Source organism: Amblyomma maculatum, chromosome 4, assembly GCF_055883805.1.
Source record: "Amblyomma maculatum isolate TAMU_Amacu chromosome 4, ASM5588380v1, whole genome shotgun sequence".
NCBI lineage: Eukaryota > Metazoa > Arthropoda > Arachnida > Ixodida > Ixodidae > Amblyomma > Amblyomma maculatum.
Genome location: NC_139347.1, coordinates 83,401,829 through 83,416,922, shown reverse-complemented (window position 1 = coordinate 83,416,922; position 15,094 = coordinate 83,401,829). Strand labels below are relative to the sequence as shown.

General features: G+C 44.5%; 1 protein-coding gene across 2 annotated transcripts in view; it reads right to left on the bottom strand.

Annotated features, from left to right (window-relative positions):
• The window catches only part of Ndf (Nucleosome-destabilizing factor), a 107,498-nt gene extending 93,065 nt beyond the window's left edge, over nt 1-14,433 (bottom strand). Inside the window, exons 1-5 of one of the 2 annotated variants that reach the window (XM_084602060.1) lie at nt 14,345-14,433; nt 14,204-14,240; nt 13,621-13,703; nt 11,624-11,753; nt 3,423-3,521 (exon numbers count right to left, since the gene is read on the bottom strand). In XM_084602060.1, coding sequence (XP_084458186.1) covers nt 3,423-3,521; nt 11,624-11,753; nt 13,621-13,703; nt 14,204-14,240; nt 14,345-14,379 — 384 coding nt within the window. In that variant the 5' untranslated portion in view covers nt 14,380-14,433. The remainder of the gene's footprint in view (nt 1-3,422; nt 3,522-11,623; nt 11,754-13,620; nt 13,704-14,203; nt 14,241-14,344) is intronic. The other variant, XM_084602061.1, reaches the window with a different exon arrangement.
• Nucleotides 14,434-15,094: the final 661 nt, after the last annotated feature.

Genomic DNA, 15,094 nt, shown 5'->3' with positions numbered 1-15,094 from the left:
TGCTATCACAGAGTTTCTACAGTCAATTATATCAGCCCCGACAGAAAGCATGCTCTGAAAATTTCTCTCTCTATTTTGAGGTCCCAATTTTCAGAAAATTTTAAGTGTTTATTTAAAACCAATATAAATGGTAAATCTGCGAATGTAACAAAGTGACAATCACAAGTTTCACCGTTGCAAAAGATGTGGGTAACTTTGTCTCAGAGGACAAGCGATGGGAAATACGATTGGAAATGCAGAGGCAATTATAGCAAGTTACAACTAAAAAAAAAAAAAAAAAAAAGAAAAGAAAAAAAAAAGAAGAAGAAGCAGTGGTCCGCGGTATGTGTTAGTCCGCTTAACAGGGTCAGTTTCCAACATATGACAATACCAAACAAGCCACAGGCATTGACGTTCTTGCCCTTTAAATCTGGTTTGATGATTAGTTTTTTTTTTTTTTTATTCAGCTAACCAAGCCTTAACAGCAGACTACTATCTGTCATGGAGGTATCGTGTGTGGCGGTTAATGGAGACCTAAGTTGTATCCGACTGTAGCAGTATGCAATCTAACATTAACTGCTCTTGCACAACACTAACAGTGCTTTCACGATAATAGTTGCGGTCCCCAGTGCAGATACATTTTTTGCTTGCCATGAGAGGCGTACATGTATATGCGCGGTATTTTTACGTCAATTTTCAGTACACACAAACATCTAGCAACTACCTAGTGCTCCTGCACGGTTCCATTCGCAAGAGGCAAGGCGCATACTACTATACACTAGGTAACGACAGCTTCAAGAACTTCGTGCAGTGCAAACTTGAAGTTTTTTTTCTTCCCCCCCCCCCCCCCCCCCCCCCCCCAGAATTACAACACCTTGCACAGCATACTGTTTCAAAGAAATTCAGCAATCTCCATATTTCGTCCAAGCTGCCTTTACATGCAAGCTAGCAAGCGCACAAAGCTCGTGCTGAACTATATCGACCTGAGCAGAGACATACTCCTGAGCGGGTGCCCAATGTTCGACCACTTCACAGGTTCCATTCTGGGCATACCAATAGCAGAATTTTGTGAAAACTGACAACTATTTGACCGACCTGACAAAAGGCTTAGATAGCAATGAGGACAGATGAAAAGGACCTGCGCATCACCCACAGGTGTCACATGCATATGCTGATCAGACAGCGTAGCAAATGTAACAACGATAGCGAGCCAGAAGCACAATCCGCCTTTTGTGCGAGCTTTCTGCGCATGCGCGAAGTCGTAGCGGCGACCGATGGAAACACATTGGACGGCGTCGACGGTGTTTCTCGACACCGCCAGTGCAAGGGGGCTGGCGGCACCGGGCAGCACGGTGACCATTATAGGCTTGGCAGAGTGATGCCAACCCCATCTGCCGCGTGTGGTTGCCACTTTCTAGGCGTGCCGAGATGCAAGACACGGATTTTCAGGTTTCCTTCGACGAGCCGCGACCAACAACGACGTGAAGCTTAAATTAGGGCCACCAAACGTCAAGATGTGAATGGCCGACCTTACCAACCAACTGCATACTCTCGACTGTGCGAAAAACACTTCGTTACAGGTGTGTATGCATCTAAAGGAAATGTGCATGATGAAAAGTATCCATTGGAGTTTTCACCAAGTGTGTAACGCACCAGTGATAGCCGCAGTGAGTATTTGTTCGGCGCGTGTTTACTTTATCAGCGACGGAGCCTGATGGCGATGTATTCAGTCGTTTGTTTTCTTTATGTGCGAAGGGGCGTAGAACGTAGAACAGCATTGGTTCCTGACCGAGATGCTCATCCCATATGTAGCAGATGAGCATGTGACACAAAGGCGTTGATTCCGCAGAAATCGCGGCGGAGGCAGAAAGGTTGTGGATCCTTTCACAACAGAATGACCATTCTCTGTGCACCGAGAACCTTTTCACCACTGCGACCACATCCATTCTGAGGGCAGAAACCGGCTACAGCGCTGAATCATCCACTGCCAGAAAAATGCTGCGTGTTTCTTGCAGGTGTGCATTCCGGCCAGGACAATGCCCTTTTCAGGGGGTGTGTATAAGTGCCTCTCTGCCAAGCTTCGTAGATGAAATCCTATAGCTTTTAGATGACGCGATAAGGAAGCGATGCCCCTTGGCCCATTTCACCATGCCGGCGCCGCGGTGACCGCATTGTGCTCGGTAACTCAAGACACACCGCGCATATGCGCCACTCAAGTCACAGGAGACTATTCCACCTAGATCTGCAGCATCAACAAATCCCTGGCTGCTTTGCCCTTTGAGATCCTCCCTCTCTCTCTGCCTCTGCGCTCTTCTGTCTGTCATGAACCTGCACGCTGAGAGCGTCTCATTCTGTCACGTCAAACACGGCCCGCGTTACACGCTCTTACAATACGAAGACAGTATATGTGTGCGTTATGAGTGGATTGTAAACACGCTGTAACATTCCCCCATACTGCATGAACATTATATACTGCAATCACTGTCGCTACTTACCACCCCGAGGGCAAAAAAGGGGAGAGCTTTCGCTTCTACCTGCGTTGGCGTGGCCATTTCGTATGGTGCGCTTTCGTGTCGTCTGCTACACTGCCGTCCAATGTGTTTCTCGCCCGCTCCCGCATGATGGCGCCACATCATCTCGCAAAAGGCGGAGTCACTCTAGCCGATTCTGCTGACTGGGTAAACTAGGCACTTGCAGTTTATAGCCTCACACATCCGTTGTTGTCAAAGCATGGTGCATTAACTACCAGCATTACGCTCTGCGGCAAAGAGAATAATGAACCCTGAACCTCTGTCCATGCAATGTAACCAGAATGAAAGTTGCCCAAATAGAAGCCCATTAGTGGAGAGAATCGACCAGATGAAGGTCAGGCGTGACGTCAAGCCTACATAATAACCCAATCAGCAGCTACGCAATTCATTTCTTTTGATGTCAAATTCTGACAAGTTGCTAACCAAGGTTTAATAATAATAATAATAATAATAATAATAATAATAATAATAATAATAATAATAATAATATTACACACTGATCACGAGAGTGGGAACAAGATATGCACACACGAAGAAACTACAAACCTTGCGACATAAAAAGCCCTGCCTATTATCGATGTGCACACCAAATGTAAAAAGCATGCAGTGTTACAGGCATGTGCAAAAAAAAGCACAGCAGTGAGCAGTTCTACCCTACACCACACAGGCCACATATTAAAAACAAAGATGGCTGCCTCACTAACACCGCTAAGCTGTGCTTGGTGGCATAAAAAAGGCAAGCACAGCAGGCTGTCTAATGCTAGAAATCCTAACAAGATGCATCTACTTCGCTATGGATTCATCCGCAGCGATTCAAGACAGGGCACAGCAAACACATGCCATTCAGAAAACACATGCCCACCCACACAGGTCTCTTTAAATAACCAGCACGTTATTAGACCGGCGATTCACCTTGGTTGGTGTGTTCGCTACGGGGCTCACAGAACCGTTAGGGAATATTGTGGAAATCTCCTCATCAATGCTGGGCAGATCAGAGCTCCTGACTGGTTGCTGCAAGAGTGCAAAACAACATGACCAACGTTAAAGCCCCCTTCTTACTGGCACTTCTTGCAACTTTTTAAAAATGCAGCAACTTAAGTTCTAGAGAAGTTATCGCAACTGCCAAAGAAGTCTGCCACTTAGGGAGGGATGAGTGCCTTGGAAACTTTATTTGCCAACATATTTTGTTGAAACTGAGCATTTAAGGGCGGGGCAGAATGCTCGATTGCAAATATCTCACCTCGGGCAGAAAGTGTTACAAAGTAATGCATCCTAATTAGGCTGTATTTTTACAGGCCTTTATTGTAACTTCTTGTTAAAAAGACCTCTTTTAGGAACATGCAGACATTTCAAAATGTCCACCGCACGTCCCCAAAGCAAATTCCTATAAAGTCATTTTCTTAATTATAACAACTAAGTCGGAGGCAGTAATTAGCCCAAAATACATCACAATTAAGAAAAAAAAAAAAAAAAAAAGCTTCAGAATGTGCGGTGAACTTTTTGAAATGTCTGCACAATCCTGACAGCGGTCTTTCTTAATGAAAAATTATCATATTGGTCCGTAAGAAACAACGTAACTAGGATATGTTATTTTTCCATATCTTCCCCTTGGCGAGATATTTGAAATAAACGCATATTGGAAATCATGATTCTATTCTCCCCCTGCATGCTAAGATTCAACAAAATATGTTGAAAAATTAAAAAAAAAAAAAAAAGTTTTCAAAATCCTCACCCCCCCTCCTTCCCCCCTTAACAGGCATCAAAACGACTGCTACAGCTGTTAGCATGTGTTTAATACCCGTATCAAGCGCGCAAAATAAAGTTCACTTACGGCGAGTGCACTGTACCGCTGCTAAACGGCGTAACATAAGTGCACTTGCCAAAGTGTGTACTCAGGTCGGAGTGCGTTCCAAAACAGACTTTGAGGGCCGAGTGCGTAGCCTCACCGGCAGAAATTTCTTTGTCAGAAATGTATCATGTAATAAGATATGTATACAGGTTTATTTTACGTACTTTGTACATATTTTCATTTGAGGAATTGTTTTATAATAGCGACGGGCAAAATATCAACAAAAACATGATGTAACCATGTACGCAACTTCTAAATCGAGCTGGTGCGCCACTGCGGCGACGCCATTTTCAGTTAGGGGGCGGTGGTTATTGTTCATCATGTTTGTTGATGTGGGGTCTGCGAATCATGTCCCGGTGCCAAATTTTAAGCATTTTTGTCTCTTTTACTACTTATAAAAAGCAGTTCTCTTAGCTTCACGCCTGAAGTCCCCCCCCCCCCCCCCTTTTTTTTCAAATATGCTTTTCAGTTGCCGGTTTCGTACTAACGAGTGCTAATGTGAGTGCACTCTGCTTTCCCGTTTAGCACTGCGTAGCGTAAAGTGTCTTTCGAGTTGCGAAAAGCACTCTCCGTAAGTGCATATTTACTTGCACGCTTGACTGGGGTATAAAACGTCATACCTTGATGCTCTAGAACCTTCACAATGCCTGCATGGTTAATCAAATCAGTGTCATTTAGCATTACTGCCCAAGTAACTAAGAATGCCCTATTTCATGACACAAGTTAGCCAACCTAGATTATGCAACACTACAAAAGCACTTCTGCTTACTTCTAAGAATCTTGAAGTCCAAACTATACTTTTGCGTTAGAGTACACTTTGAATGTGCCATCCAACAACTATGCACGTGACGTTATGCATTTCCGCAAGCAAAGGCAATAAGCAAAAGCTATTGTTTTCGACCACAAAGATGCCTATTATCGCAGCTCCCCTAAAGCTATACGATTACATTTGAAAGCGCAAGCATGCAGAAAAACGATGCAAGCCGGGTAAGCAACTGCATTTGTTCCAAAAGCTGGCACCCCTCTATACAAAAAGAGGACATGAGGCAGGAACACCCCACCTCGCCACACAGAGTACTTGATGGTGCAGCCAACATGGGCGAGTGGCAACTCTTAATGGAAAGGCATGACTAATATTATATTGTTACACTAGGTGGTGCATGCACTGATATGCACATAAGGAAGGAAGAAGAAGAAGCTCGTGAGTTTAACCTTGTCTTCCGTGTCCGCTCTCTGCAATCCTAAGCGAAACTACCCCGTAACACCTTAATGGAGGTGCGGGGCAGTTCTGCTTGGGATTGCAGAGAGAGAGATTATTTTGCGTACAGTGCATAAAAATGCACTGTGCATCCACAGCAAGCAACCAAGCATTGAGACAAGCACCGAAATATGTGTTTATATGCGGGAGGGACAAGGTACCGCAGGACGGGGGGGGGGAGCGAGGTTAGGCATGCGAGGTAAAGCCCCGTGTGTTATGCTTGATCGAGCAAAAATGTCTTCAGTGCTACGCTGACGAAAACCTCGAAATGTGTCGAATGGGGCAGTATTTCATTTTCAAGGGAAAAGTCGTACCACAGGCGCAAGTTGCACAACACGGGACCACACAGACTACTGCGAGGTGCGTGTACACAGTCTACAGCTGCTCACGTTTCCTGCCCCACCGTTCATGCAAAATATGCCGGTTCTAAACTGATCTTCCAAGAGGATATGCACCTAGAAATGGCCATTTAATTAGTTGGGCAGAATGGACATCAAAGTACGAAAAAAAAAAGAAAAAGAAATGGCATGCTCATACAAACACACGCAAAAGAATTCAATGACATGTCAGTATCGGATGCGTGATGTGTGCGACTGCTCTATACCACCACTCAAGTATGCATGACAGCTCCAAATAGTCATTTTTGGCATTTGCAGGCACCCCACCCCATAGGCTTTGCATATCTACTAAATTAAGCCTGCTGTTATTGAGCGTTGTAACAAATGCCTGACAAGTGCTGATCGTAGGAATATGTTTTCCCTCTCCTACAGTAAAATCTTGTTAGTTCAACGCCCGTTAATACAGAAAATTCGAACTAGGAGACCTGTTCCGGTCGACTCTCATATAAGTCAATGGCGTTCAGAAACTCAATTCAAGCAAGCATGGACGGGTTCTTATCGGTTAATTTGGATGGGCAGTCACATCAAGAGGGCCGCATGGTCATTTAGGATATCGGAGCAATCGAACTTCGACATTCCCGACAGTTTGCGCAAAGTGAAGCATTTGGTGCAACTGCAAAAAATCATAGTTGCGCTCACTCTTGACCTCAGATATCAACAACCATATTATAGGTGTTCATTAAATAAAATTACTGCTGTGCAAATGGTCTTCGGCAGTCTTTTAGGGCCATCTGATAATTCTAATATTTTTCCTGACCCGTCAAAGGCCAAATTAACGCAACTTTACTGCACCGTAAAAGAGTACACCGAGGAGAGAACTTGCCCAGTATCAATTGATTGCTGTGCTCAAAACCGCAGTTAGAAGGGGCCAGAACTAAAATACAGGAATCACTGCCCCAGGTCGTTTCTGCAATCTGACTGCGGCGATATCTCCCACCATCCCAGTGACATAGACCTGTCGTTACAACACACCACCATACATGTCCAACTGGTAATGAAGTCTTCTTCATGACCAACTTTCGAATCAAGTGGAAAAAATAAAAATGTCCTTGCAACTCCACCTCTGTCAGCAATAACTGTCCTTTGCTCCTAAACAAATGTCAAGAGGGCCACAAAACCTCAAACAACCATTTCCGCTAACGAAAATTTCATGGAGTTCTTCTCAGTGTCCCTTAACGGAGTGATTCTGCTTAGGATATGCAGTTTCTTGGATCTAAGACTTGGAAATTATGCAGGATCAAAGCAGTCACCACACTACAGTGCAAGCTGGCATATCATGTGCTCTTTTGCAAGCTCGTTGTTATAATATAATGTGTGGTTGCTGTCCACTCTGATTTGAGGCAGTTATATAAGGCCTGTAAACTATCACTATGAATGAACGCTACCCAGTGGTGTAGGAGTAGAGTGCCCGGTCCTTCTACTCCCTTCAGCCCGAATTTCCTTTTTTAATTCCAGGCACCTTTAACTAAGGCCTTTCTAGGCATTGGTGACATGGCCGAAAGGAAAGGGATGAACCCAATGGAGCAAGTAGTCATACGCCAACAGTTAATTTTCGGTAAGAAGCAAATGCAAATCGAATAGCTATCCAGCTCGAATAGTTTCGAATCAAAGCAAATAAATTTCAAATAAAAGTTAACAGTATGCAACCACAAAAAAAAGAAAAGCCCAGCTGGTAAAGGGACTGAGACGGTCTGCAGAACAATAGACTCCTGCATGCCGCCTCCTCGCAATAACACTTCCCAGGGTCGAAAACACCCTCTCGCCCGATAAACATCTGAGCAACTTTTGCCAAAAGAGGTAGGGGTTCTGTGCTCGGGGCCTAATGAGAGCGAGTGCCAATGGTCCTCCATTTTTAGCAGTGGCAGTTGAGACTGCTTGAAGTGTTGGTTGAGGCCAGAGCTCCAAAAACGCTCCACACTTCGCCGTTAGTAGTTGCTGCCGACACAGGAATGCAAGACTGTACCATATATCCTCCAGTGAATAAGTTCTCCCAACTGCTGAGCACAACTCATCCTTTAGCCACTGTGCCTCGCAAGGAAGGCTGTAGTGCACCGATTTAAATGAAGGCTCTAAGACGGCGCTAGAGCCAGCCGGCGTCTTCAGGTTCATCTTGCACACGCGGCACTTCGCATCTTTTTGGCCGCGTAAAGAAAGAACACAGATCGCGCTCCGGCCCCGCTTCGGAGACGGCTCATCTAAAAGTTCGCCCTGCTTGCACTCACTTCAGATAAAAAAGCTGCAAAGAGACCACGGCACTAACTAACCACCGACAGAAGCAAAAGAACTGACGCTCAATGTCTTTGACACAGGTAGATTACAACGGCGACCAACGACAATGGTGAGTAAATGCATTCTTTTAACAATTACAGAAAATAGCTGCTTAAATAAATAAGTAACACATTTTTTAAACTTTAACAATAAGTGATCCACATGCAGCTATGATGTTTAAAATCCGCTCCCAACTCATACAAATTACTCTTGGCCTTGGCCGTATCAGCAACACTAACATAGCCGTGACCAGCGAATTTTCCTGTTGCCACATCCACCGTGGCCATGCCTGTGTATGTATGATGCAGCTAGCTGTACAAATGCTACTGTTAATTAATGAACTTTATTTAAATCCACAGTGGCTGCGAGCATGGAGGCGTGTCAATATGACGTGCCTTTTTAAAATTTCAGGCTAGCATGTTCTAGAAGCCGAATTCTACCTGAGCGCAGCAGAACGGTCCCTCCACAAACAAGAAAAGTTTAGATAAAAGGTGGCCTGGCAACTAGAAAAGAAAATTTCCAAATTTGAAATCGATACCTCACCACGCTAGTCCACAGCTCAAAGAGCTATCACCAACCTACCATAAGAGATCAAATACTCGAACTTCCAGTTTCCCATGTTCGATCAGTATCAACTGCGTCATTAAAGATTTAGTTGCAAAAACCTATAGTGGGACTTCTTATCGCCACTTGATCCTATCTAAGATATCTGATAAATATTGTATTTTTGCATTTCTAAGCACCCCCTTTTTTGAGAGGAAGAGCGCGTAGACAAGCCCATTGGCGCACTTGAGCACTCAGGAGTCAAGCCGGAGCCATTGGAGTCCCGAAATGGCACGACAGCTACGGGCACAGAACGCCAAAAGACACCTGAAAGCAACCCCGAAAACGCCTTCAGCATGTTTTCCCGTTTTGCAGGTTTTGCAGGCACTGCGGGCCCACGCTGCTTTGTTTGGTGTCATCTGTTTGACAGCCGTAATGGATGGTGGAAGGAGTTTGAAGAGGGCTGCCAGAGCTTGAACTGAAGAGTAATCAAATGTGCCAAAGGTGTTTGCAGAGTTTGTTTGCTCAATAAAGTGTTAATTCTCACGTCTATCTCAACAAGACGTCACAAAAAAATGAAGGCAGGGGGGGGGGAGAGGTTGGCAAGATTATTTAAATCCATGACCCTCCCCACATCTATTTCTTATGCTCAACACTATAGCCAAACGGGCGAGTTTCTGTTTCTATTTCTGACTATTTTTTATGCTCTGATGGTGAACTATGCCCGGGCAGGACGAGGCCAGAGGAAACTCTGGTGGAGGTCCGAAACGATTCTGACGTGCAAATCGATCGTCCGATCCGGGTATAGGGGCGAAAGACCAATCGAACCATCTAGTAGCTGGTTCCCTCCGAAGTTTCCCTCAGGACAGCTGGCGCTCGATGGGAGAGCAGTCACCCCTGGTAAAGCGAATGATTAGAGGCATTGGGGTCGAAACGTCCTCAACCTATTCTCAAACTTTCAATGGGTGTACGGGAGGCCTTCTGGGTTGAGGCCTCCCGCTGCGATGAGAGTGCCAAGTGGGCCACATTTGGTAAGTAAGCAGAACTGGCGCTGTGGGATGAACGAAGACCAGGCCCTGGTTGAAACGAAGGAAATAAAGTATTTCGAATTTTTTTTACCGTGCATCTACCTACCTGCTTTCATATATGTGTACACACAGTAGAACCTGACATGAGCCCGGCTGATACGATTCGCAAAATTTACCGACATTACGGGCAAAGGGCCGAATTTCAATGCCCCAATACTCTTCCGAGATACTGTGGATAATACTGACGCACGAGCTGCAATCGGCAGTTGCAATGTACGCACAGGATGCAGTCTGACGCGGCGCACATAGGAAATTTCAGGTGATACATTTTCGCGGCACTGTGGGATTCGTTAACTTGCTTAACTCGTACACCAATCAATCCAGAACCAGACTCGCAAAAGCAATTAGATTAGGGAAGATTTACAAGCAGGAAGAGAGAGCTGGTTTTTGACATCTATTCTGTACCATTTCCCCTATCATTCTGGAGCTGACATTTTGCTCTGAATTATTCGCGGGATCACCTTTTTTTAAGGTTAATGGGATGAGCAAAAGTTGTGAGGATTTGGTCTTCACAGAAATAACATTTTTTACGATACCAATGAAAGTTTCTAAACTGACGCACCTATAGGACCCTAAGCACAAGAAAAAACAGCTTCGCATAATTTTTCAACAGTTAGAATTACCTAGTCTAATCTGTACTACATCTAGATTAGCCCAGTTCAGGAATGCACGCATGCTGCCTAAATGTTTCCATCTCAAGCATACATAGAAGCAACACAAAGAATGTTATCAGTGAAGAAACCATGTTACGTCAGTTGTGGGCAGACATCAATTACAGAGCATAATATGCGTCTGCTTGTAATTATTGCCCGTTACCGGTGTCTATGAGCAAGCATTTGTTTTTAATTTCATGTTCTTCCAAACAAGTCATAGGTTTCTGGAGATGTCGGTCTAGTGGATGAAAGGAAGGAGGATGCAAGCAAATGTGTAGACTTTTTATGCATGTAACAAACCAACCAGATGCATAAAAACCATCTAAAACTATCACCCTGAACAAGAAAAATGCGGACGTTACAAGCACGTATGAGCATGTACAAGAAAGTGCACCTGAGGCATGAAAAGCTGCAATGTGTGTCGGCAAACACTCTCTGATCATTTCTTGAGGATACTGTGCATTCATAAGTGGATAAAATTTGTCTGCCATGCAACATCATTTAAGCTAATCTTGCGTTCTGTCATGCGCTTTGCTGCGTACGCAACGAGATACAATTTCTGGCAACTCTATTGTTTGTTTTTATAGCACTAATTGCGAGATAACTATTACATGAGGAGGTTCCGTAAACGTAAGCCTCGCGCTAACCTGCTTCTAGATGACACAGGGTGTTGAGGGTATCTGCTGCTGCAGCAACTACATTCATTTTTTTTTTTTCTTTAAACTCCCTTTTGTCTGCACACACCAGTCAATTTGGTTCACTTGGAGACAGTCACTTTCTCATGTAGTGGATACACAGACAGACAGACAAAGAGAGGTAAAAATTCAGCCGCCAAATGCATTTCTGCATTATCATTTCTCCTGGAGGTATTCAATCCTTCCCCCCAACGCCTCTTTATATCCACCACTGGCTACAGCGACGGCAGCGATGCAGAAGAAAGGCTACCACTCGACAAACACACGCACCAGAACTATTACCACAATCACACCAATGAGTCACTGCACTCAACAGCCAGCACAAGGCAGGCTCCAGTCGAAAGCAAGCAAAAGTACTTACCTCGGGCAGGGTCTTAACGTAGTCCTCAATGGCCTCCAGTGCTTCTTTAAAGCTGGCTGTCTTGCTCGACTTGGAGAATTGATCTTTGCTGGCCTCATATGGCTTGATCTGGTCCTCCTGGATCCATGCGCTAAAAGCAGAAGTGAATAAGCAAACCAATCGCGTGCCATTAAGTGTAAGGCTACATACTTCGCACACAAAATAGGCAAGAATATAACATCAGTCACGGGGGTACACAACCCCAGGATGTATAAAATACTTTATCCCTTAATGCAACCTCAAATTTTCTCCTTGATGGCTCGCTCTATCACAATCAACTGATTAATCCGCATCATGCAACGTGCGACTAGAGCTCGCATCAAGCAGCAGTTTAATCCTGGTGGCACCGTAAAGTTACATCCACCTCCCGATAAAAAAAAATACAGTTCTCTGCATGTTCTACAATGTCTATTAACAGTGTGGTTGCCAACAGCACTTTGAGAATCACGCTGAGCAAAACTTCAGGACAACCACAAATGCCATCAAGAAAGCTTTTACTACGAACTTGCTGAACACACTGCCACTGCATACAACCTGTCCGAAAAGTTAGTTCAGTCCAGCAAAAAATAACAGAAAAAAAAAAACGATCACACTGCACACATCAATCAATTTATAAAAGTCGAAACATATGCATCCAACATCCCAACAAATGTTCACATCTCAAATGTGCTTTGCGTATTAGTTTTAAATTGCCCAGCAGTACAGAACAGGTGCAAAGACCAGACACTGATGTATGCATGCAGTCACTCTGTTGCCATGATGGTCCCTGTAGACCATGTCTGAATAGTGTAGCAGCTCTCTACTCTATACATGAATGTTTTAGGGCCCAAGAAAAGCAAACTTTCACAACACAAATGGCAAAACAGCCTCTGCTGATTATGCACAACTTATCCATACCCTGCAAACACCAAATATGTGCACGACTGTAAATCCCTAAACCCTTTGTCATCACACACTATATTCACAGCCAAGCAGACATCTTCAGCAACACTAAAAAGCCCCCCCCCCCCCCCCCCCCCTTTTCACCTCATTTCCCACCTGATGATGCCATGCTCATCAATGTTGAAATAGAATCATTTGCCAGTTTTCACTAAACATTTTAACATGAATTGGTGTTTGATGCATTCATGCTTGGCGCGCTGGCATACGCCAGCTGGAAGCCAACGAACGAGTAGCTGGATCCGCAACTTAGTGATCACAACCAGTAATGTGAGCCACTGTTGCTCGTTACCAAAGGCATAAATGATAACACTGGCTCGAAACATACTTTCAGACTGCACAGGCTATCACAAACGTAGCAGTCAGTGTGAGCATCCAGATAAGCTAATTATAGCTTTACAAGAAGTCAGCAAGAGCGTCATCTTTGAGCATTTAGTGTGTGCAGTGCAACGTCCACAACGGCCATTCTGGATTTTCTTTAACCAGAACACTCCAGTAGTTCTACTGTAGCCATGATACACCAGGAAACATAGTTACCTGCCACATATCAGAGAAATAAAATGACGAATTCATGGCCACTTGTTATGCATACTCTCTGCAAGGATTGCACCATCCTTAAACAGCAACTTACACAAGCAGCTTTTGGGAGCCACCAGAACTAAATGCAACATGCCTCTAGGTGACCCACTTTACTATACTGGCATTCTCATTTTGTTGCAGCTATTTTTATGCCAATGTCATATTCAGTTTCTCATTATCATGAATACTAAACACGCAGTCAATTGAAATTCCATCCTTGGCGAAAGAATATATATATCACAACATTACTACATGGTGAACATCTAACGCTGTAATATTTTAACGTTTGCAATGTTTTCGGCATATCAGCGCATTTGTTGCTTTTCTTTGTTTTCGTTTTGTCACAACTACACACCTCGGCGGACCCTGCCCAGCTTCGCAGCTCGTGAGCAGGTTTTCTGGCGAAGAGGGTGGGTGTATAAAAGAAAAAGAAAGCTCACTAGTTGTTGGTTCCAAAAAAGAAGATGCACTGCATCGGTTTCTTGAGCGCCGGCCTCTTGACTTCCTTGGTTGGGTTGGCTACCTGAGAGACAAAGAAGGCACATACACAGTCAGAACCCGACGTGCTTGTCCACACATGGCATGTGCCGGCGCCGATACAAAATCTCCCGCCACTCCAAACCGAAAGTCAAATACAACAACAAAGCAGACGTCAATGGCCGCCGGACAGAGGCAGGCATCTTCAGATGCGCTTCACACAAACGCAACCATCACATGAAGCCACCCAACAAAGTACTATCACTACTAAACTAACCTTCCGCCGCAGTCATTTGCGGCTCGTTTTGGCGGAATTCGCTAGGCCTAAAAGTGTATAAACATCGACACAGGACGTGTTTCCGCGCCAAACAGGACATCCAAAACCCACGGTTCACGGTACGTTGGAACGTAGTAAAGTTAGACACAGCAAGAGAAACAAGATCCACTGTTTCCGTCTTAGCCTCAAGCTACTTGACAAGGCGGAGAGCACGCCGATTTTGAATTTGAATGATCGTTGAAGAGGCGCTATGAACAAAGCCACACTACCTTTCCGGGCCACGGGGAAAAGCCTTTCATTTTCGCCCTGAAATGCGGAAAGTTAACATCAGTACAATCCACACTATTTCAAATATAAACATCAAAACCGGTAACTAATGTCAAAATGCTGGGCTAAACAAAATCTCTCACCACACAGGGTCACCGATGTTGTACTTCGTCGCCATGCTGGACGAGGAGCGTCGTAGAGGCTGACGGGATTGCAACCAAACGAGCACAACTTCATACGAAAATCTACACGTTCGCAGTTTCGTAACAGCCTTCACCAAATACAAAACCAACGCAAAATGCTATTAAAATAACTTATTGCTTTGAAGGATCCTCCTTTGTATTGTACCGCATTTATATTACCAAACATTATCATCCTAAAATTTGTGATATTATTGCACCGAAACCAGAACCAACAAAGGCCCCGAACCGCCCTAACTAGCCGAAACGAAATATGTAACGATTATTTCTGCTGCTTCATGAGTTGCCTACAGCTAATATTACAATGTCGTGACTGCACACAAGGAAACGTTTTTACACCATGATTAAAACTGGCACCACGTCTTAATCTCACGCTTGAGTTAAATTGGTAGCTCGCAGTTTCTCCAAATATCTATTTTTATTATTCATCTACAGCAGCTAGCGAAACCAGTCAAATACTAGGATTCTTGCCACATATCACATAAGAGCAGTTTTGTCGCACGATATTTTAGAGCGAACCACGGTGGTGCGAAAGCACATGTACGGCAAAAATCTCGGACATTGTGCGAGGTCAATGCTACACTCGAGGCTACAAGGCAAGGTGCATTGTGCGAGGTCAATGCACCTTGCCTTGTAGCCTCGAGTTTGCCTAGTTACGACAGGAAGAGGGGAGGTGGTAAAGGGTGGCAGTTC